The sequence below is a fragment of the Chinchilla lanigera genome, unplaced genomic scaffold (genome assembly GCF_000276665.1).
Source record: "Chinchilla lanigera isolate Chin_1 unplaced genomic scaffold, ChiLan1.0 scaffold00079, whole genome shotgun sequence".
NCBI lineage: Eukaryota > Metazoa > Chordata > Mammalia > Rodentia > Chinchillidae > Chinchilla > Chinchilla lanigera.
This window is the reverse complement of record NW_004955480.1, coordinates 2370772-2394723: the sequence shown is the minus strand read 5'-3', so window position 1 is coordinate 2394723 and position 23952 is coordinate 2370772. Positions and strand designations below refer to the sequence as shown.

General features: G+C 38.5%; 1 protein-coding gene across 1 annotated transcript in view; it reads right to left on the bottom strand.

The window, feature by feature from the left end:
- Adgra3 (adhesion G protein-coupled receptor A3) overlaps window positions 1-23952 on the bottom strand; it is an 85459-nt gene that overhangs the window by 13518 nt on the left and 47989 nt on the right. Inside the window, exons 13-17 of the mRNA XM_005402467.2 lie at window positions 20466-20627; window positions 16308-16511; window positions 9659-9872; window positions 9243-9451; window positions 882-1006 (exon numbers count right to left, since the gene is read on the bottom strand). Of these exons, the coding sequence (XP_005402524.2) occupies window positions 882-1006; window positions 9243-9451; window positions 9659-9872; window positions 16308-16511; window positions 20466-20627 (914 nt within the window). The remainder of the gene's footprint in view (window positions 1-881; window positions 1007-9242; window positions 9452-9658; window positions 9873-16307; window positions 16512-20465; window positions 20628-23952) is intronic.

The following is a 23952-nucleotide window of genomic DNA, read 5'->3' as shown; positions in this document are numbered from 1 at the left end:
GAACATATACTAAAGAACTCTTTACATACATTTTTTTTAAATCTTCCTACTAAAAAACATGTGCATTTTTGTTACTGATGCTGTCTTAAGACAACTGGATTACCTGAATGACTACCTAGAAATTTCTGCAGTGTGCCAATGGGTCTTTTTCCTGACTGCTAGAATAGCATGGTCTAAATGCCCAATGCATGTCTTCCTGGCATTTCATAATGAAATGTTGAAGTCTTTCTCTTTTTTAAAATATCAAAATCTCCTTTTGTTTCTTAACTAAATGTCAAGAAATGCCATATATGTCCAGTTTAAATAAGAAAATATGTTCTGGCAAAACCTTTTGTACAATGAATTCCTGCTCAGCAAATCCTTTCAGTTCATTATTTCCAGCCATAAAATAAAAGTTATGTAATTTTGCCTCCAATGAACAAAAACCATATCCCACACTTAACTGCCACAAACCTTCTTAAAAATGCTACTTATAAAATAAAGAATATCACAACTGGTAAAAAGTCAAAAAATAAAAGTCCTGCCACAGATTGCCACCTAGACATGGTTCTGTAGGTCCAACACGGTCCAAAACCTTCCTTCACACCCCCTTGCTCTGTGCACACCACCATCCTAGCCTCCAACACACACCTCTGTACCCTTCTCTAGACATAAGCCCAGAAAATGACTGGATCTGTGAAAGACGAGCTTATCACTTATATACTAATCATTCAAGTTTCTAATGGCATGAAATGAAGAAGGCTTTTATGTACTCCACTAGATGCACTGCTACTTTGGAAGCCTAGTATGGTATCAAACTTGGTTTTACTATAATTAAAGATAAAATGAAGTCCTCCACATCCAAACCCAGAGGTCTGCATGTGTCACACGTTCTCTCTTACCTGTGGTGGTACATGTAACTCACAATGATGGCCAAGAGACATAAGAGGAGAATGACAGCAGTAGTGTAAACCACTGGATGCAAAAGACTGGCGACCTGGGTATACAGTTCAGATCCTGTCAAATCCTGAGGGAGAAAACAAAGCAGTCATGCTAGCAGCACTTTTATCAACCGGAAGGATTTCCGTGAGTGACTGAAACACACTATTCAACAAAAACTCTGGTACTGACGCCTCTCTTTTATTTGAGAACTGATGTTTCTTGTTATCATCTTCATGCATAACTTTCTAGCTTCTCTTATTCATCAGAGGACTATCTTCTTTACAAGTCTGAATACTGTGCTGTCCAAGAGAAAGGGAATAGCAGGCCACATGTGGGTGACACAGAACAGCAACCAAAGCCACGTCCCTTCATGCCTTAAGAGTCTAATTATCAGGCTGCTTAGTCACCAATAGAGCAGGTACAACGGAAAGCGGTGTCTCCACGTCAGCAAAGCCAAACAAACCTCCCTCGTCACTGTACTTGTCAAGCCAGCTCCAAGTTCTCTAAACACAAAAGGGTCCCACAGGGTAAGGTACTGCAGGCATAATGTAAGTCATGGGTCCTCACCTTGCAGAGCTCAAAGCCACAGAGAAAACAGACTTACAATCAGATCCCCACAATGTATGATGAAGATACAAACAGTACAGTATGGAAGCAAAAGACATAGAATCATATATAGTTAAAAAAAAAAAAAAGCAACACCCACAAACAAAAACACCAAGTCATTTACATAGCACTGACTACACTGTAGGCAGTGACTATGTCCTGCAATTGACAGAGTAACCTTGGGAGGTAGGTGTATTACTGGCCTCATTTTATAGTTTGGAAAACAGAGACATAGGGAAGTGAAATGCTACAATGAGATCCAGAGGAGCTCGGCTGACGAGGCTGCGTTCTCAAACACAATGCAAAAACTGTTTCACTAAAATGAAAACAGTAGACATCGTAAGGCTACCTTTCATAGAAATGAACAGAGCAGACCAGGAAGACACTGCCACCACGCTTGCCATGGTGGCCAGGCCAGAAAATGGGTTGCGGGAGTCAAAGCTTTGGATCTGCCAGATCCCTTAATGACATTCTCTTTCTGCACTAACTTCTAATGCTGAAAAATGATGGCCGGATGTAGGGAGGAGTTCTTAGCAATGTACCTCTAATGAGAAAGCTCTTGACATGTATGAAACAGTAAAAGCTAAATGAAAAGGGAAGGAAACAGGTGACCAACAGGCCAGGAAAAGGAAGACAGCTTCAACGGAGTAGGGAGAGAAGGAGCCATGTTCCCAACGTTGACAACATGAAATTACAGATCAAAAAAAGATCACATCAGAACACCTTACAAATCCCTCACCTTAGTGAGAGATAAATAGTTAATGACAAAAATCTGACAGAAATCAAGTTAGGGGGAAGTGGAAGACAGGAGACCAGAAACTGAATTGCAACTTGAGCGTTCCCGTATACCACGGTAAGTCTCCAACTTGTAGTTCACCTGTTTAGATAAGAAACTTTACCTGGGTGCCCAAGCTACTATGCTAAGCACCAGATATACTAGAACAGGCGGAACACATTCCCATTGACTGGGGGAGCGCACAAACTAAGTACACAAAGGGGAAAACACAAGAGAAAGCCAGGGTGCCCACCATATTAGTCTATGCCACATGGCCTCAAGACATGCACATTCTGTTAAAATTCTAGAGTATTAGTATGAAAAGTTTTAAAATGTTGAAGCAATAAAAGCAGTGAGATACCATTAAAAATAGATATATTTTCCCTCGACTTCTATGAAAAGCTACCATGATGGTGCAGAATTAATATTTGAGGATAAACTTCCAATATCTAGGCTTTAGCCTCCAGACTCCTTTCATGCACTGCCTGCTTTAGATTCCTGGAGGAAATGTTCAATAGCACATTGCACTGGATAGCTGTACGAGAGGGCCATTACCTCGCCATAAAACAAGAGACCCACCAATCATCTCACAGGGTTTGAGGAAGGGGTGGGAGGAGGGTGTGTAAAGATGCCTTCCACAGCCCTTAGCAGATGGTAACAAAACACAGGGAGCAGAATGGTAGCTAATAAAGCATCAGACAGCATTCTGATTTAGTTCGCAGAATGTATCGTGCCTAACATTCAAGTTTAAAAGAAATCAGTATGTTTTCCAAAAACCAAATGCATGTGACCCAGAATGAGAAAGAAAGCAGGTATTAAAATAGGAGACAAGGCTTACAATTCCTCTGAACAAGTGGAAAATGTTATAAGCAAGCCCCTCTGTCCAGATCACTGAGGGCAATGATGCCACAGGTGTCCTGAGAGCTGCGCAGATGCGAAGACAGCCCTGTGGAAAAGCCTCAGGGAAATGTACGGAGAGCCAGACCGTAAATCTTTTAGGTTGTGTGAGCCATAAGGCTAATTTGAGCTATTATGCAAGTAGTTATTAACCATTCAGAACATCGCCATTAGAAAACATAAAAACCACTCTTGGCTCCCAGAATTCAAAGAAAGGAGTAAAAACATGAGAAATAAACCACAGTGCAGCTGGTAAGATTAAGCAGTACAAGAGAATACAAGAAGGTGGGTGGGACGGCACATGCGTACAATCCCAGCACTCTGAGAGGCTGAGGCACAAGAATCGCAAGTTTAAGCCCTGCCTAGGCAATATGGTGACTTAGTGAAAACTTGTCTAAAAAAAAGGAAAGACTATTTGAGACATTTGCAAAGATTAAGATAGCAACCACGTTAGATTTATAATGAATGATGAAGCAAAACCTGAGTCAAATTATGTACAATAATATTAGTAAATAATTACTGTCTGTGTTAAAATAAAACATTACTAAATGCATTGCATAAAAATGACAGAAGGAGATTCTTTGAAGAGGAAAAAGTAAAACTACGGCTCACATTTGCAACACAGGGACTAGTAAGACGGGCGTCCCCACCCGGGCTCTCGTAACATCGCAGCCTGGGGCTCGTGGTGACGATGGTATCTTTTACATGGCACCAAGCTGAAGAAGAAAACTAAGCAGGAAGTGAAAAATAACACTGAGCACAGAAGTGAACTACACAGATGCAGAGGAAAGCAGGACACCTGCAGTGTGGGAAAAGTCATGGAGATGATCATTAAGAAGGCTCCAAATAAAGGAGAAAGAGTCTCTAGAACACTTTACTTGACAGAGTAGCAAGAGGTACTTATAAGAGGTAATTCAAGCCCAAGGACTGCTAAATATAGAATAATGAAATTATTAAATAATTCATGACCATCGCACCAATAACAAGAATAATTAAAGTGAGCAATTATCTAAATTCACAGGGATCTGAACAAGAACAATCCAAAGAAAACATCTCCAGCCACTATTCTGTGTGTAAGAACACCCAAGAATTTTAAGAGTTTAGCAATAAGATTTTAAGGTAGATCTGAAATCAGAAATACAAGAAAAAAAATAACAATTATGACTGACTTCTGTGTTACTTTATGATCTCATTTTTGGGAGTAAAGAACAATAAATAAGGATTTTGATCTCCTTACCTCAAACTACAGATAAAATCAGCACTAGTCAAACTGTTGCCTACATGTGAAAACACATTAGGCCTACTCGAAGGAAACAAGATCCTCATGCGCCTAGGAGAGACTAAGGTTTCTTAGAGGAGGTAAGGAGAACTACAGAAAACAAAACACAAACCAAGATCAGATATTAGAAAATTATAAAACCATTCACGAAAAGATTAACAGAAACAGGACAAAGGCACAGGCTGAAAAAGACTATCTGCAATGCAGAAATCCAGCAAAGAGTAGATATTCAGAACTCATGTGCATTTGTAAGACTTTCATAAAAGGGAACACTAAACTATCAATAAGAAAATACAGAGATGCTTAACATTTTTAGGCACCAGAGAAGTGCAAACTAAAACCACAATGATGTATCACAGTACAGCCACAAAATCATGAATAGAAGTTGACTAAGGGTCTCAAGGAATTCTCATTACTGGGAGACTGTAAGGCAGTAAGACCACTGGGTGTACTGTGTGGCACTAACTCTAAAGGTGAGCACCTGGTCTACAACCTGGGTATTTTACTTCTGAGCACACATGTCCACCAAAAACATGTATGTGAATATTCAGAGCACATTTTTCTTGATAACCAAATGTCTGCACAACAAAATGGACAGATTGTGGTGTATTTGTTCAATGCATTAATATGAAGAGAAAAAGAATAAATTGTTGCTATGTGTAAAGACAAAGATAAGTCTCATCAATGTAATAAGAAAGAAACCAGACATAGCACAGACTGTACATTCCAATTATGTAAAGATTAAGAACATGCAAAATTTACCTATGGGGACAGGATCACAGGGGTATGCGGGAGGACATCTAAAACAGTGATGGCAACCAAACAGAAAGAAAACATGGGAGCTCATGGCTGCTCTAATACAAACTTTGATTTTGGTGGTAGCCAAATTTGTGTATCACATGTGAAAATACCAATAACCCATGCATGTAAGATCTGTGTCCTTTACTGAGCATCTCAGTTTAATGAAAGAGGAAAGAAGAGATGTTTCTTCCAAGTATCAGTTTCATTTTAGAGAAATTTATCCTGTAGCAATCCTATTAAGTATGCAAAATGGTATCACACAAGCAAGCACTATAGAGAAATATTTAAGCAAATTATGGTAGGGACATGAAGTAATATTCATAGGTAGGAAAGGAAAATGAGGAGCCTCTTTTACATCAGTATAGATTTTCAGAAAGGAGATTCCGCGAGGTGTTTAGGAACACAGATTCTGGAAACAGACTTCTGACTTTAAACCCTAATTTCAACATGTGTTTTGTGGGTGTGATGGTTAATCTTGATTGCTTGACTGGACTGGGAAACACCTAGGAAATTAGAAAAGCACACTTCTTGGTACCTCTGCGAGGGAATCTCCAGAGACAGTTGTCACGTGGGACAACACACCGATGGGGGAGACCTCCTTGACGTAGGCGGCACTATCCAGTAGTCTGTAGGCCCAGAGGGAACGAAACAGAAAGGAAGAAGCCCACAAACGCATGTTCTCGTCCCATGCTCTGCTTCCAGGCTCCCATAAGGTGAGCAGCTTTCCTCCCCCACATTCTTCTGCCTCTCCCAAAGCCTAAAAGCAGGGAGAGTCCGGCTGACCGCACACTCAAGCCCATGCATCTATGAGCCAAAACAAACCTTCCCTCCCGTAAGTTGTTATTCTCGGGTATTTTGTCACAGCGGTAGAGAGTTGAATGACATGCAGTTTGATCTCTCATCTCATTTTCCACATCTGTCACTTGGGGTGATAATAGCACTATTCCTCTTGAGGTTATTTTGACAACCAAGTATGTTAATGCACATAAAGACATCAGAGGAAAGCCTGACGTGTCAGTGCTTAATAAAGATTAGCCACCACTTCTACCAGGAACTCCTTTAAGATATATCATCCTCGAAGTTAAGATACATTCTTCCACGGAAAAATCATGGTTCAGAATAAAACATTATATGCAGCATACAACCCTTGTGTAAAAACTGGAGAAAGTAGGCCTTTATTATATTCACTATTTCAATATAAATGAAAATCTCTTTAACAATGTGCATGATGTTACTAATCACAATTACTGACAACCCTGATGGGAGACCAGGGGATTCAAGTTTCCACTGTACTTTAATGGGCAAAAACATCTGTGCTTGTGAATGTGCTATTCTAAAGCGGTTTAAACCAAAACATTAGTAGCTTTCATGGTCAATTATAGAGTAAATGAAACTGAAGTTTACTTTCATCCAGCAAGTTCTACATAAACAAATTTAAAAGCATCACCAAACAGAGAAGAAGAAATAAGTCTTCTTTAGTCTCTATTTCTAGGTGAATGCAATAACAGTGGGGAAACCAAAGTACAGAGATTATTTTACTTTCAACACTATTACCAGTTAAAACAGAGTTTTATGTAGTTTAGCTTTAATTAGATTACCCTGCTTTCTCTTTAGCCTCTATACAGAAACACACACACATAAACACACTGATCCAAGCCTCTGTGAATCTTCCTGCCCCAAATGACTGTTTCTGATCATACTATTCAAACCAACCCAATTTCTACCTAACTTTTTTCCCTAACTCCCACTGAGGGCTTAGGACATAATTGGTTATAAAAGGATACACACTGAACCAACCATGTATCCGATCTAGAATTAAACCAAATATACCCTTTCAATCTCATTTGTAATACAAAATTTCCTAAGACCAGATCAGGGAAAGTTATACGAACTCTATCCCTAGATAGGAATTTAAACTTCTATATAAAATGATACATTAATATGGTATTCAAAACCAACAGAATTTTATTCATCATTTTAAAAAGTTTAGGAAAAAAGATGGCTTTACAATTTTAAAAGACATTTACTTTTAGGTATGCATAGTTTAATTAACTTTGTCTTTATGGTTAAAATTCCCATATACTAACTTTATTTTAAAAATAAAATTCCCATGTATTAACTATTTTAACTTTGTCAATAATTTCAGACACATTTCAGTTGCTGCCTCTAGGTGGCAGAGTTACATTTAAGAAAAGCAAAAATATTCTTTGGAAACAGAATAAAAATCTTAGTACTGTATTTTAAAGAATTATGTGTTACATTTTTTAAAAGATTAAAACTCTGAAAGATAAAAGAATAGCTTATTCCTTCTAGAAAAGGATTATACTAATTTAAATAGTTAAGAAGAACAGCTAAGAAGTTAAAAAAAATAGATGCTTAAAACCGGTACTAGATTAAATAAAAATAGTTTCACACGGTGCGATATCACAGCGAAGGTTATAAAATGCCTTTTTTGTGTTTCGCGGTTTTTTTACTTTGTTCAACTCTTTCTGGTTAACCATTATACACATTTCAAAATGGCATTTCTATTGTTTCTCCTTTAGCACATCAGTTTTAGGATTAAAAATCTGAATGAGAAAACTTTTAAAGTGAAAGCAAAAATGTTCCCAACACTTTAATTAATGCTTTGTGCTTTAATTCAAAAGGCAACTGCAGACTAACAAATATGAACTTAGAAAATGTGAACACCAAACTCACGGAAATCAGACACCTTTCATTTGTGAAGAGAATGATGAACGTTAAGCCCAAAAGGATAAATACCTTAAGCAAATACAACCGGGTCTAACTAATATGGAATTGAGCCACCACCAAGTAGAGTGGCTAACACCCATGCTCGAGAACACTGTGTGCAGCTGTACAAAATGCTTAGAAGGACATTAGTAAAACAATAACCTTGAATCCCTACTAAAGAATCAATACTCTTTGCTCCCTGCTTGGCCAATGTACCAGGTAAGATACAGAAAACTGAAAGCAAAGAAAACTAGAAAAACAGTTGAGGAAAATTTATTATAACCCAGACTCACTTTAAAATCATTTCTAGTGGCAAGACCATCTCAAGATAATTTCTTGTTCTTTCAAGAAAAGAAAAATCCACAAAATATAAAATACTATATACTGCTTCAAGACTATGTGGTACTCTGACAAAATATTGTCTAGACACCAGATTCACAGCTGGAACGAAATAAAAATGTGGGAGTTCTCATCTTCAGGCTAACCTCAAACCATTTCTGAGAAATGTCTTCCAGACTCCTAATTCCTTCCACTGTAGCCTAAATACACTTCATGGTGTTAGTAACATGTAATTACAATATAAAGTAACACCTTATGGCTAACTTCATAATTATCATCTCAGGAATCAGATCCATTTAAATGTGTCGTTATTAAAAAGACCTGTTCCTATACATTAAAAACAAGTTCATTTACCAAAAAGATTAATAGCAGGCAACAAAGGTAAATAGAAAACAACCTTAGATTGATTGGCATTAAAATTAAAGACACCATGTAGGTCAGTACTGTCATGCGCAGTCACAAAACTGAAACTATCACCATTAATTCTGAATTTAAAAGGAGTTTAATGATAGTGTGTAGTGGGAAAAGGCAACATCGAAGAAAACTATCTTTCCCCAGGTACTGAGCATCCTCGGGTAAATGAATGACTCTAGGTTGACAAAACAGGGCTGTAAAAGCCCATGATCTCCTATTTTAAGAAGACTAAAGTCTAGCTGAACTGACTTATAAAATTTACTGAAAATTCCTATATGAAATACAATCGCATACATTTCACTTGGTAATAACTCAATTTCCCTTTAAAATGAGAATTATACCAAACATCACCCCTTACATAATTACAGGGAGCAATTTCTGTCAAAAGTTTAAAAAAAGAAATCTTCATTTAAGTTTAATTATGCAAAGGGAAAAATTAGAATATTTAGTATTTATGCATAAAGTTAACAACTGTCATACCATTAAAACTGCATAGTTGCTTAGGGAGTAGCACTGAATTGTAGTGATATTTTCATCTGAGTAGAGTATACGGCACCCATCTGACTTCCAGCCTCCTTGTCCATTCAGCAAATCAAAATCCCACTGGGCTGCGACTGCATCTGCTCCATGCGCAATTCGACGCAGTGTCACATTAATAGGGATGTGGTGGGTATCTACATTCACACCATCTGGAGAAAATGAGAAATAACAGTATTTCTGAAACAAACTTCTTAAAGAATTAAATGTCAACTTATACACTAATGGGTACTCTGCTAGATCTTTTTTCACTAGTGACTCATTAAAATGAGAAGGAACAAGAATAAGCATTTTCAGGAACCGTGGACCATAAACGACACTGTCCAGTGAGTACAGAGGAACATATGCCGCATACGAACCTAACTTGGTGAGAATCACAGGGGTAACCACTGTACGCCGCTTTCCGTCATCAGCCAAGTTTGTTGAATTTCCAGTGGCTGGAAAAAGTTTCCCATTACGGAATGCAATGAGTTGAAGCTTGTAAAGAGAGTCTTCAGTTAGTCTGACTTCTCTTTTTTGCTTTGGTGAGAAAAGGGAAGGGGGAAGCTGAATAGAAGCCTCAATGACAGTGTTCTGAAAATATACATTAAAGAAAAGGTTAGCATATTAGTAGACAGAAACCAGAAAAATATCAGATGCTTATGTTTTTTATACTTACACATCAAATACATTTTTAAGAAATATACATACAAAATTTAATACTCGAAACAATTGATAAATTAACTAAAATATCCAAACAATACACGACTGCGTAGATCAGTCATGGCAAACCTTCTAGAGCTTTCAATGATAATGAAAAGCCAGCCGTGGCACTTGAGCCGCAGGTTTACCACCACTGACATAGATCAAAGAAGTATAAAGTATGGAGTGATAAAAATTTTATTAAATTTCATTGCTTCTATTAAGAAGTAAACAAAGGAATTATTTCAAAGTTAAATTTCCCATGATACCATATAATGCTGAAGTGCATAGTAGAATTAAACAGATCACGGACCGTAGTGATCATTCTTCATATCCACTTTACAGTGACAAAATATAGTAAAAATAAGGCCAAGTGTAGCGGATCAGAAATGTGAGGTTAATTTAGGCTTATAGAGCTTTAAGGTGGTTTACAATGGATTCAAATAGTCGAATAACACAAAACTGATATTATACAAACGTAGTATAAGTTTAAATTCAGCAGACTCTTAATTGAGCATCAATTTTCTTGAGACCGAGAAATATATGTTCGGAAAACATAGTCATATACAGGAAAAACTAAAAATGCTAACTGATCATTGAATCTTTTTCTGATTTCATTATTGGAGATTTTATATTCAGCATTAAATTTAGCATTCAAAAAAAAAAGGCTATATACTAAGTAGGCTAAAAATTAACTAAATTTATAAAGATTCTCTATTATAGGAATTTATTATAAAGTCTTTCTCTTGGCTACTAAGCCTCTTCCCTCCAAACCAGTGTTCATGTGGCCAATAGAATTTCCTCTCGAGAATCAAAGGCCATCATGTTATTCCAGTTGAAATAGCACCTTGGTTCTGCACTGTCTGAAGAACACTGTCCCTGAATCCTAAGTATACCATATAATTTGACTAAAACCTACTGCTCAAATGTATTGCCTATTCTAACTCTACCACAGCCACATGAGCTTCTCCGAGTTCTCCTCTGCCCTCCTCAGACTGCCCTGTATGGTGCACAGGCCACTGTCCCTCAATGGTCTTCAGCCTGACAAACTCTTCAACTCATCTGACTTGACTTTTGGCAAGATAATCCTGTTGGCAATGAAAAGGACAGGCCATAATGCGAAAGCAGGCAGCAGGAAACTTTTCCCTGAGTCCTAGGTTAACAGGGCTTCTTGGGACTATGAATCCCATCTTAAAATAGTTTGTTTGCATAGCTGGCTGGCTGGCCCCTCTTCTGGACTCACAGAGGGCTCTGTATATACCTGCATCCCAAGCAATCTTACAGTCTCAGCATGTAACTCACTCCTGCTCCCCTACTAGACGGGATTTCTGGCTGCAGACAATCTCATTCACGTTTTGGAACCCCTACATGCCTGGCACATGTACTTCATAAGAACAGTTCAGTTTATGAAATTAACAGGTCTCCATGGCATGTTTATTGATAAATACAAAATTCCACAGAAGTAAATACTTGATTTTAGAATTATTTAACTGACATGCTTGCATCAATCTGCAGACACAGGAGATACCTGTAAATACCTGTTGAATGCATTTTAGAAATTTAAATTTAACTTTATATTAAAGATTTGTAGGAAAACATCTAGTAGAACCAATTTGCCTAAGAACAAGCATTAAAAGGTTTCTGCTACTGTCACAAATATAACCTGATGCAGAAACAAAGTTCACTACAAGTTCATTTCTATGCAGTATATAAATTTCTCAAGTATACAATGAGGCACACAAGACGAAAAAACACAAAATACAGATGGACCAAAAAAGAAAAAGATCTAATTAGCTAAAAGTTCAAAATCCTGATAAAATGTTCCATGAGGGACATCTATTAAAACTTAAACACTACAAAATTCATAGAATAATTTATTACGAAAACAAAACAAACACAAAACAGATCTCTGGAAAGTACTTAAATCAAATTTATGTTTTAAAAATTCATTCCTAGTATGTTCTAGAAGAGAGCTAAAAAAGGAAACATTTGTACTGTGTAGAAATCAAAGCTCTGCTAGACAACTGTAAACTTACAAAATAACCAAAAACACAACAACAAGAAGCTCTAGATCACTGACAGGCCAGTGCAACACACCTATAGCTATTATATACTTATGGCTTCAAAATAGCTTCTCAAGTCCAATGAAGAATATTACTAAATAATTATAGATTCCTTGCAATGAGAGAGGGTGCCCTGGATGTTTTGTTAAGGCAAATTTCACTGTATCAACAACGTTTAGATTTTTATAGTAAGAACACAGTATAAACTTTCATGTTTCATTTCTTGAAAAGAAGTGTTAACCATTATTTATGGGAAGGTTGTAAATCTAACAAAAAAAATCAGTGAAGAGCATTTATTTGCTACATTTATCATAATTATACCTTGTGTCTCTTGGCCTAGAGGCAGGGAATATAGTTGTAACTTCATTTAACCATGTATTTATTTTAGAATGTATGGCTTATAGCAATGAGAAATATAAACACACTAATTATAGCTAATAAATTGGAAAGTTCTCCCTTAAGATTTTTGGGAAAATACATCCTCTTCATTTCTAATGTGAGATCTGAAATAAGAAAGCAAGACCCAGGGCCCACCCTGACGATTCGGGAGCTAGTTAACACTGCCCAAGTTTGTTTCATGTCTCTGGCTTTCACCTGTGAAACACAGCTAATGATTTTCCTAACAAATGGTGGTGAAGACCACATGGGATTATGGTCATGAGGTCATCATCAGCACCCAAGGCATTGAGTGGTGGGTGGTATTTTTATTATCATTACTATGGCAACATGGAAGGTGGATCTCTGGGTGCTGGGAAGAGAAAAAATGCCTGGAAGTAACTGACACACCAACAATAAGCTAAGCTTCATCATGCTTTGATACCTTCAATTCAGTGTTACCGTTAATTTTACTAATAAAGATTGATGAAGTCTGAACACACATGCAATGAAGTTTAGCTGTATAGCTCACTAGAACAACATTAAGCTAAAAAGAAAGTAAGTGTATAACGGATGTTAACCGCAAGGTGAAAGCACTACTATACCTTGACTTTAACATCTTTCCTTAGGAACTGGGCTTTCTCCATCATATAATTAATATACCTTAAAATTTTCAAAAAGAATGAGCGAACAGTACATTCAGAATGAGTCACAATCATCAGATTAAAAATAAAATATTAATTTATGTTTTCTTATCTGCTTACTGGATTTTAAACAGAGAGGTACCATGATATACCCTAATTATTTTCTCTAATATTATTAGTTACTAACTATATCCCACCATTTGATGATTTCATGGCTACCTATTAGAAAGGATATTTGCCTTTAGAATTACTGAGCTAATTTTCATTATAAAGTTTGACTACTATATCTATTTAAGAACAGTGATTGGCGATGAGGTTTGGAATATAAAACTATATTCCCTGCCTGTAGCCCAAGAGACATAACGTTAATTCTATTTAAGAACAGCGATGTTTCTCTGTGCTTGGTGCTGTGTAGGACCTGAAGACAGAGTGAAAGAAGCTGTATTCCTTGTCTTCAAACATTCAGATCTAAAAGGAGAGGGGGACAAGAACAACATAAAGCATTTACAGTGTGCTTATGGGGCGCCACATACCATTGTGAATGTCTACCTGTTTCCCTCATTAACCTCTGCAGTGAGCCTTTAAGTACTATTTCATGATCCCCCATGTAACAGACTAGGAAGTGACATCCAAGGAGGTTAAAATACTTGCCCAAGTTTGCATAGCCGTTAACTGGAGAGGAAAACATAGCCTAGGATGTCAAGGCGGGGGACATTCTTAGGCACCACATCTGATGACCTCACGGTGAATCAAGTCACCACTGTATTGTCTCGTAACTATGGTGGAGGGTGAGCACAGCAGCATAGGATGAACAGACAATGATTAATTCTGTCTGAGGAAGGAAGAGGGGAAAGATGCTGTGTACATGGAGACCCAGAGAGAGAACAGCAGGGATTCCACCAAGCAGGGATGGACTAAAGCACGCAGAAAGGGCAGAAATCAGGGTAGGAAACATGAAGACAATGCTGCTCTGGCAAACTGAATGGCTTCAGCTGTGGAAAGGTCTGGAGAAGGATGCGCAGGGCTGGGGAGGTGTTCACAAGCAGGGGAGCAGCTTTGTGCTGAACGGTGAATAACCGGCAGGGCTGCATTGGTGAGGGCTGGCTGATTACCAGGAGCCTACGGCAGGCCAATCTACATACAAAGGCGTAGCCTAAAGACTCGAAGATGAAATCGGAATTTACAGTGCTCTGGACAACACATGAAGTTTCTCTCTTAGCAGAGTTCAACAGAGAGAACACGTTCCACAGAGAGAAACACGTTCAGTAGAAACTGTGCTTTAACTTTTGATCTTTTCCTGGTCTGAACAGATACAGTATGACATTCTATACTCCCACAATGCCGAGCAGCAGGCCAGCCCCAGCACCCACTCAGGCACGAGATCCCAGCGTTAAACAACCAACCTTATAGCACTCTGTTGGCAATGAGGTTTGGTAGATCAGCTACCATATGTTCAATGCATTTTTGACTTAAAATAGTTTCAGTTTACAATGGGTTGGTTTATCAGGATGTTCAACCACTGTTAATTCAAAATGCATCTGTCTAGCATGGTACGTTGTCCAAACCAGGCAATGGTGGTCGTGTGGGAGAAGTACCAAGACTGTAAAAGTACTGCTAAATAAAGATGCTGTGCTCCCATGTGAGGATAATGCAATCAATTATTGAATGCTCAAGTTGATTATCTCACTAGTACTTGGCAATAGTATAGTCAATGGATTTAAAAAAAAAAAAAATGCACTAAGTAAAAATTACCCTGGCATTCAGTTTAAAATGGGAAGCAAGTCCTCTGTTAAAGTGCTAATGCTTAAGTATATTTTACACTGTTGGTGTTAAAATTTTTTTAACTAATTTTGTGTCATAGAAGATGTGTTCCTTTTTCATTCAGGTGATCAAGTCTATCTATGAAGCATGGGTAATAACGGGATGAATTCTTGCTCTCTGGTCACAGGATGATCTTAAAAAGACAGAATCGTATGAAATTAGAAAATCTGAGTGTTCATTCAGTGCATTCTACCTTAGCAGGTAGAAACTCCCGACACAGGGGAAAGTGGTGAGATTGATGAAATATATAAGGGGTCATCATTTTTAATCTCTTTACTCACTCTGATCATCTAAGACAGAAGGGTTCATCAATTTTAAGTGTTCCTCAAAACTACAGGCCCTTCTCTCACAGGTTTGTGTATTGCTGTTTCTAGGCCTTTCAGGGTACACTGTTATCAATAAAAGAAACAATAAGAAAAGTTGAGCAGATCTATAGCTGCAAGGCTGGGTACAAGTACTCTCGGGGCCTAGAGTAACACAAATTTTGCCTATTTTTGTCTGAGTATATGACATCAAGTAAGTATACCACTGGACATTAAATTCAGCAAATTAGCTCTCCTTATGGAGGTCACCAGGGTAAAGTATGACTAGACACATTAATAATTCATTCGCCCACTGGATACTTATTGGGTACCTGTGGCGTAAAAGAACATTTAACAGTCATTTGAGCAATTATTATGCAGCCATTAAAATGGCTAGAATTCTGTTTGTAAAACCATTTGGGGACAAGCTACAAACAAAGTTCTGTGTAATTAAAAACCACAGAGAACACAACAGCCAAATGAAAAACCCAAAGCTAAATGAAAAAATGTGGCTTCATTAGGGCATTGGGCGTCTGCCTTCAACCATTTCGATGTGATTTAGTGAAGCACATCTATACCTCCAATTATAAAAATCAATGAGAATGCTCTCCTTCTGCTGGCTACCATAAAACATACTTTTTTTAAAAACACATACAACACATTTCCACTTCCTTGCCAAAAAAGCCTGACACCCTATTTGCTTGATTAAATGTCCGGCCTCAGGGCTGGCTGCTGCATTAGGTAGAGTGGGCGCAGTATCAAGGGCCCATGAGATTTCTGGGGGCCAGGAAAATGTTTTTAACCTCTTAAAATCAAGAGAAAAAAGACGGCGGAGAAGGTTTGTGTCAAAAAAGAGATTACTTTTCTTTGTATCAGTGCAATCATAATTTTTGGGTGTTGACAAACAGGACCCCAATGCAAAACTGCCAAATGCCCACAAAAATCAGTAAGGGGGTCCTCCTAGGCTAAATCCCCAAATTTTACACAACAGCACAACATCCCCGCACCTCTCACAGCCACCCTTAAGCAACAAAACAACCTTTAATGGGGTTATTTTGCAAACCAAAAGCTTCAAATACTCTAACTACAAATAGTGTTAAGTGACTAAGGGATGTTAAATACCTTTAGTGCCAGACTTGAAAATGTGCCGGAAACGTTGCACTTAAAGCTCAGCTGCTTGTCCAGGTTTCCATCTGGATCCCGCCGCCCATAATCGGAAATACCTGTGCGGTCAGAGGCAGCCACTTTCTGGAACACAGTGCAGGTCATCCCCGTGAAGCCCGCGGCCTTGATGACATACGCTTCCAGAGCAATGTTGGGCGAATACTTCAAAAGTCAAGCAAACAAGAGTTAGGAAAGATGTTTAATCTGTAGGGAAAATGCTATCACAGACTTCTCAAACACAAAACACTATACATACAAGTCAAAGCACAAAGCACAGGTTCTTACTAAAACTGTGTAGGTACCTGAATAGAAAAAAAAAAAAAAAAGAACCTAGAATGAAAACATTCTGACGAAGGGAAAAAAAAAAAAAAAAAAAGAGTGCTAAAGTACTGAAAGCCAGGTATAAATTAGAAGTCAACCAAAAATAATTTTAGGGCTGGGGATACAACTCAGTGGTAGGGCACTGGCTAGCATGCACAGGGTTCTGGGTCTCAGCACACTGCTGCAGAAAACATAAAATAAGAAAAAACCTTATTACAGGAAGCTTCAAGGTAAAAATGGAAGCTTCTTATTAAAAAAATCCGCTAGATAAAAAAATGAGCAAATCCCCTTAATGACCACTCTACAGAAATAAATGAAAGGTAATTATCAGGGTTTGAAAGTTCAATACTTCAGCCACTTTTTCCCTTTACAGAGAGATCAAATTAGCTCTCTGTATCAGTTTCACATATAAAAGCTTTGGATAGACACTCCTCGGCTATTTCTTTGAAAAAGGGACATGTTAGATCAAATAATAGAAAATAAACAGACTTAAGTAAATTCGGTTAAAAAAAAAAAAAAAAAACTGAAGAAAACAGTATCTGCCCCAGGGTTTTAAATACATTCAAGAGTAAGCTGAACTCAAAAGACTTGCCACCAGCTGTCAACTCCAACAGCCACCAGCCAGAGGGTGCAAGACCGCCAGCAACACCCCCACCGCCAGGACCTCAGCAGAGCAGGCGCAAGAAGTAACGACCTGACAAACCTCACTTCCAAACCAACCAAGGTGACAGGGTTTACTGTAAATTCTAAGGACAACATGGTGTCTCTCCTTGGGTTTTTTCCTTTTCTTTTTTTCAAATTTTAAAGATAACTTAAAAAAAAGGATACAGATTTTCAAAGCAATAGGAAATTAACAATGGTTATTATATTGCAGATTGTCATCGAATTAGTTGCTCAGATTACCAGATATAGGCATGTAAGTTTGATCAGACAACATAAACACTAACTGTTCCTTTCAAAGAACTAACAGAAATTAGTAGTACAATCATTTTAGCTATCTTACCTATATCTATCTATCTATCTATCTATCTATATATATTCCTTCTTTCTTTTCTTCTTTCTCCCTTCCCAGTTCTTTCCTTTTGAGCTGTTTCTTTCCCTTTCACAATTGTACACCTTCTGGATCTTATTTACTCTTTCAGTTTCTTACACTAGGGAGACAATTCAATGTTTACACATGTGAATGTGGTTTATTTCACTTATGAGTATGGTCTCTAGTTGCAATCATTTACCTTTAAAACTCTTGAGTTTATCCTTCTTTATAGCTGAGCAGTATTCCATTGCACAAACATACCACATCTTTTTTATCAATTCCTCAGTTCATGGGCATTTGGGTTGTTTCCAAGATTTAGCTATTACTCTGCAATAAACACGGGTGCACATATATCGCTGTGGTATGATGTTTTTAATTCTTCTGGGAAAATATCCAGAAGGGGAATAGCTGGGTCAAATGGGACCTCTAATCCTCGTTTTTTGAGGAATCTCCACACTGATTTCCACAGTGGTTGTACCAATCTACATTTTCACTGACAGTGGAGAAGGGTTCCTTTTTACCCACAGCCCTGCCAGCATTTGTTATTGGTTGATTTCTTGATGCTAGCCATTCTTTCTGGGGTGAAATGGAATCTCAGCTTTGTTTTAATTTACATCTCTTAAAAGACCAACGATGCTGAACATTTTTTCAAATATTTATTTGCCATTTGTATTTCTTCATCTGAGAAGTGTGTATTTATCTCAGATGCCCATTTCTGAATTACCTCTTTGAATTTTAGGGGTCTGATTTTTTTTTTTTTTTAATTCTTTATATGTTTTAGAAAGAAGTCCTTTACCGGAGGGACAGTTGGCTAAAATTTTTCCCATTTATTTATTTTTTTTTTTCACTCTGTTGGTGATTTCTTTTGATGTGCAAAAACTTTTTAAGATGGGATTCCAGTTGTTGATCCTTTGAAGTATTTCCCATGCAGTTTAGTTTTTGTTCAGGAACTTTCTGCCTACCCCTGTGTCTTCAAGACTTCTACCTACTTTCTCTTCTAGTAGATTTAGTGTTTTTGTTTTAATATTTAGAACTTTCCCAAAAATATGAGCAAGGCAACATCCCAAAAACCACATACAGAACATCTCCTTTGAAAACCAGTGCAAGATGCTAAAATTCTATTTGGGAGACAAGACACAAATTAAAAATATGAGAGGTAAAGTAGCATTTCATAAGTATCAGACATAGGACAGACAATAATTAGTGGTTCCTGAACTTTTCAAGAGTAAACAATGTTCATGTGCGCTTTTGCCTTGCAGACTACACATTATGAACTTTTACTAAATTGTACTCATTGACTAATAATATAGGGTTTGATGCTCTAGCCCTAGTTTCAGGTATCCACTGGGATCTGGAGCTCTTCCCCAGGGATAGGGTGAACCGCTGAAGTATGCACGCAACTCCTAGAACTATCTATATGCTGAAATGAGTTTTCAAAGGAACCACTGAGGTTCAGAGGTAGGAAGTCAGTTCTTCAAGGTGAGTAATAAGCAACAGTAAAGGATGGGACTTAAACTGGGTCTCAATAAATTACAGGGGAGGACTTAAAATAACCACCAAGTCTCAAATAAGGTCCTGCACCTGAGCAGGAAGTACCCCAAACTATATTATAAAAATGTAGCCATGCAAGGCTTCTATTTTATTTATTACTCAGGAAGGCAACCCTAAACTTAATTGGGCAATAGTTACAATAAAACACAGTATCATTAAAAGAGGCCCAGAAATCAATGGAAAAATGATAATCTTGCATTGTACAAAACCACAAGTGGAGGTGCAGAATATTCAACACTACATGAACCCATTAAAATAATCAGGAAATGAAAAACATGGATGAGAATATAACTGTTACGGGAACACACGTATTTACTATGTTTCACATTTATAGAACAAAGAGTAAGCAATACATAAAGAAGTTTAGAACAGTTCAGTTTGGCACACTGTTTAAGTGAGTAATTATTATGCCAACCATTTTGCAACTGTTGGTGCACATTCCCGTTCTCTCTTCAGATTAAAACCTGGGTAAAACAATCAAGCATTCTCTAAAATATCCTTCAAGGCCCAGGACTGAATATCAGCTCTTCCCGACTATGGGTAACTGTCAGGAGGGCAATATAACAGTGCTCTTATTCTTGGTGCTCAAAGTTTCAGTGGGTCAGTGGATGACAACCATTCAAATTACACATTGGGAAAGTATTTTCCAGTTACCAAAAAACCGTTATTACTCAAAAGCAAAATTAATTTGCAAAATGTCTCAGAAAAGGAAATTTTGTAGTTCAGTAATGAAAAATATCTACGCCATCATAAGGAAGAGCTGTCGTTTTTGGGCTATAGTGGCCCGTCATGGTTATCTGTCTCAGAGGCCTATGATCATATCACACTGTCTTGATTACTCTTCTCTCGTTGCTGAGACAAAATACTTGACACTCAGAATTAAGGAAGGAAAGGTTTATTTAGCTCACAGTTTGTGGAGGTTTCAGTCCATACTCGACTGGCTCCAAGGCAGAATGGCAGATGGCAGAGGGCAACAGCTCATGGCAGCGGAACACAGCAAAGGCAACAAGCACAAAAGGGAGGAGGGGTGGCAAGCAGCCTCTTTCCCTCCCTTACATTATATGCAAACTATCTGGCCCAGGGTGGGGACAGCACTCACACCCATAATCTCAGCATTGGATCCTGGATCAATCATAAACTCTAAAAGCCTGCCCCATGACTGCATGAGGCTTTGGGGAGACACCCAGACACAAACCGTAACACACACTTACTGTTGAATACACATGAGCCCCGCTGGCGAGCCGGTACGTTGCGATGCACTGCAGACACTGCACAATTCTGCTGCAGGCCTTTGCTTCCCTCTGTGCCAGCCACAGAACACGCTCATCAGCCAACATGATGTTGCTTGCGATGTCTACCATCACATCCCCCAGCTGTGGCACGCGTGGGAAAAAGAAGAAAGGTGCTTTAGGCCGAGGGAAGCTGTTTGCTAGACTCCAAATCCTAGAGATATGCCTTTAGTCTAAAATCGTCCATGAAATCCCCATGGGCACTTTATTTTTCACTCATTAAAATATCTTCAGATATGAACAGCACAATCAATTATGATCATCTGGCAATATTTAGCTCCAAACAGTATACTTAAGCAGTCATCGCTAGCGGAAAGACTGCCATGCAGTACCTCAAACACAGGAAAAGAAAGGCAATTAGATTAGTTAAGGAGAAGGAAAAAGTCACTCAATCCCAGAATAAAAAGACTGCAACTCTTCCTCTGGAAAAGCATTATACACACTTCTTTTTGTATAGGCATTAGCTTAAGTCAAACCCTATTATCAATGAAAAATATATACTGTCTACTTTAATCTCCTGCCATGTTTAAAATACCAGGCACTTCCAACTACTGAATTTCCTGCTTGGGCTGTACAATCCCACACCTCTCTACCCTGCTGCATGTGGAATCCTGCACCTTGAATGCATGCCTTCTACCCTTCCTCCAGACTCAGTGAAATGCTTTAGGATCCATGGCCATGAAAGAAATGGACTCAAAGAGGTATTCATGTCTCCCAAGTTGGTTTTACTTGTTTCATTTATACTCAGTTCTTTTTAGTAGCTCACTTTGTACCTTTCAGATGTAAATACCTATCAGGTGGTGCCAGGGAAAACTGTGACTTGTGTAACCCACCACCAAGAAATGCACTGAACAGTCCAGTTAGTAAGACATACTGGTGTCAAGGGCACTTGGCACTGAGCAAACGTTCATGAGAGGGAGCTGTGTGGCAGAGAGAACAGCAAAAGCGTTCCAGAGGCAGGAGCAGAGCATTTAGAAGGCAGCTGGTCCTTTCATCACGAAGGAAGCATCAAAGGCGCTAAGCTCCAGTGCCAAGCCAGAAAGCTGCGGCTGTTCTAACAGATGTGTTTTGATCATCCCAGAAGATCCCAGCTATGATTTCCAACCCTGTTCCACACCTAATACTCTTCACAGGATTTCCAGTTAGGAAGGCTGAGGTGTTACTGGAATGAGTTCTGTCCACCCCAATATGGTTTACTTTACAAAGACAGGCCTATGGAAATCCACCGGACCCCAATCCTAGACACACAGCTGAAGGAAGCCCAGCAAGCAGAGGTAAAGACTCGCCTTTCATACGTTCAGCACTATTGCCTGGGGTGGATACTTCACCTCTCCACACTTCCAGCCTCCTCATTTGTACATGGGGTAAAAGTAGTCCTGTCTGTTGAATGCTGTGCTCACCAAGTTCCAGTAATAAATATAAGCTTTCTGAAACCATGGTACATGGCAAGCACTTAAAAAATTTTGGCTTCTTTTGTTATTTTCTTGTTCCCCTTTTTTTCAACCATTTCAGTACCTTATCAATAACATGTATGGCTGGAGAGGAAGGGATTTCTAAAGTGTGTGCTCATATATAAATGGAACCACCAGATTGTCCCCTATAAGTCCCAACCCCAATCTTCATTCTTCATTTTTAAGAAACTCGATCCTGACTTTATGTCCAAGGTAAACATGCAAGGGAGGAATATCACAATACACTTGTATCTACACCTTTATGCACTACTACACAAGACTTACTATAGAAGCCAATAGCTATCAATGTACATTTACTTCATGTTTATCATGTTCATTATTATTGTTCATTTATAATGTCCACTGATGAATATTTAAGGGTCAATATGAGACAGTCATTGCCCTGAGCAGCAGTGATAAGTAGTAAAACAACCATACATGCTCTACATTCCAGCTTACAATCTGAAGAAAATAACAAGTAATTCCACTTTTAAAAAATGATGCAGACTGTGACAACTGCTCTGAAGCAGCAAGCAAAATAATATATGATGGTGAATAATTAAATTTAACCCATTCACACATCCTGAAGATGTACTTCTCCCAAACCCAAGACAGTAACGAAATGAACTGCCAAAGAAGGAACAAGATTCCCCAAGGTGACAACGCATGCCTCTGGTCCCAGCACTTTGGTGGCTGAGCAGAAGGATCACTTGAGCCCAAAAAAAGAGGCCCCCCTGGACAACACAGTAAGGCCCGATCTCAAAATTAAAAAGATGAAAGAAAAAAAAAACACCCTAACATCAAGCTTTGTAGAATTTCATCTAGTTCATTTTATATAACCCCTAGGAATATCAGCATCCTGGTACATTTCCTTCAACTAAGAACAGGTGTGGCGGTAAATGCTGTTCTACCACAAGCCTTTACTTCTGGAATTACGAACGCAGGTACTGACTCTGCTACATCGATTACTGAATACATCAATCAGCCGATTATACAGAGGTCAGATTAATCAACCCCAACTTTAAGTGGGAATTCAGAGTAGCTGGAATAGCTAGGTTTTTGTCCACTATTCTGATTTGTTATTTCAAGTTTTTACATAAAAATGAAACCAGTCAAAAAGATGAAGCAGCCAAATGTGCTCTATGACTATCAGAAATGAAATTCCTACTGGTGAAAAACATCAGAGATAAAGTACACAAAAATGTTCATTCTACTCTAAGGAACTGCTACTACAATATAAGCTCTCTATAGGTCTGTACAATGATAACTTAAATATTTTTTTGCAGATTTAAACACAGGGACTTGATGAGGCTATGAAGGGACCTGATAGATTTATGATTCATCTGTCCTGCAGAATTATGATCATGACAGGACCGAGGAACGACTACTGCGCCCTGTAAACAATGCCTGTGCAGGAACGCAACTTGTGCTGCTCGCTGTAAAGCACCTCCTCTGGGAAGGCAGATCGAACACAGAGAGCTGCCTTCCAATGAGAGCAGGCCATTTTTCTCACAATTTGACACAAAACAGCTAAGAACTGAGGAAAGGGATTTGTTGCCAAAATATTCCCTAGAGCAGATAATCATAAAATGCTACACGCTGCTGTGGCTTGGTTAGAGAAGTAGCTCTGAATCTGTCATAGAAGCCAAGAAAGAAAGAAAAAGGACACAAGAGGGATCACAATGCACGAAAAGGGACACTGGATTAAAAAGGTATTCCTGAAATGTGACACAGGAAGATAGCTGAAAAGGGACAAACAGCGTGAAAAAGCATTGCATTTCTCCTTGGCCTCCTTCCCCTGAGGGCTGTTGCAGCACAAAGGGGTCAGAAGGAGTCAGGCACCTGTGCTTGCCCCTGGCACACTGCCCTGTGAGGACCCACCGAAGGCAGGTGTGCATGCACTCTACCAAAGATGAAATAGTAAAGAGACGACAATGCCACATGGATAACAATGAAAG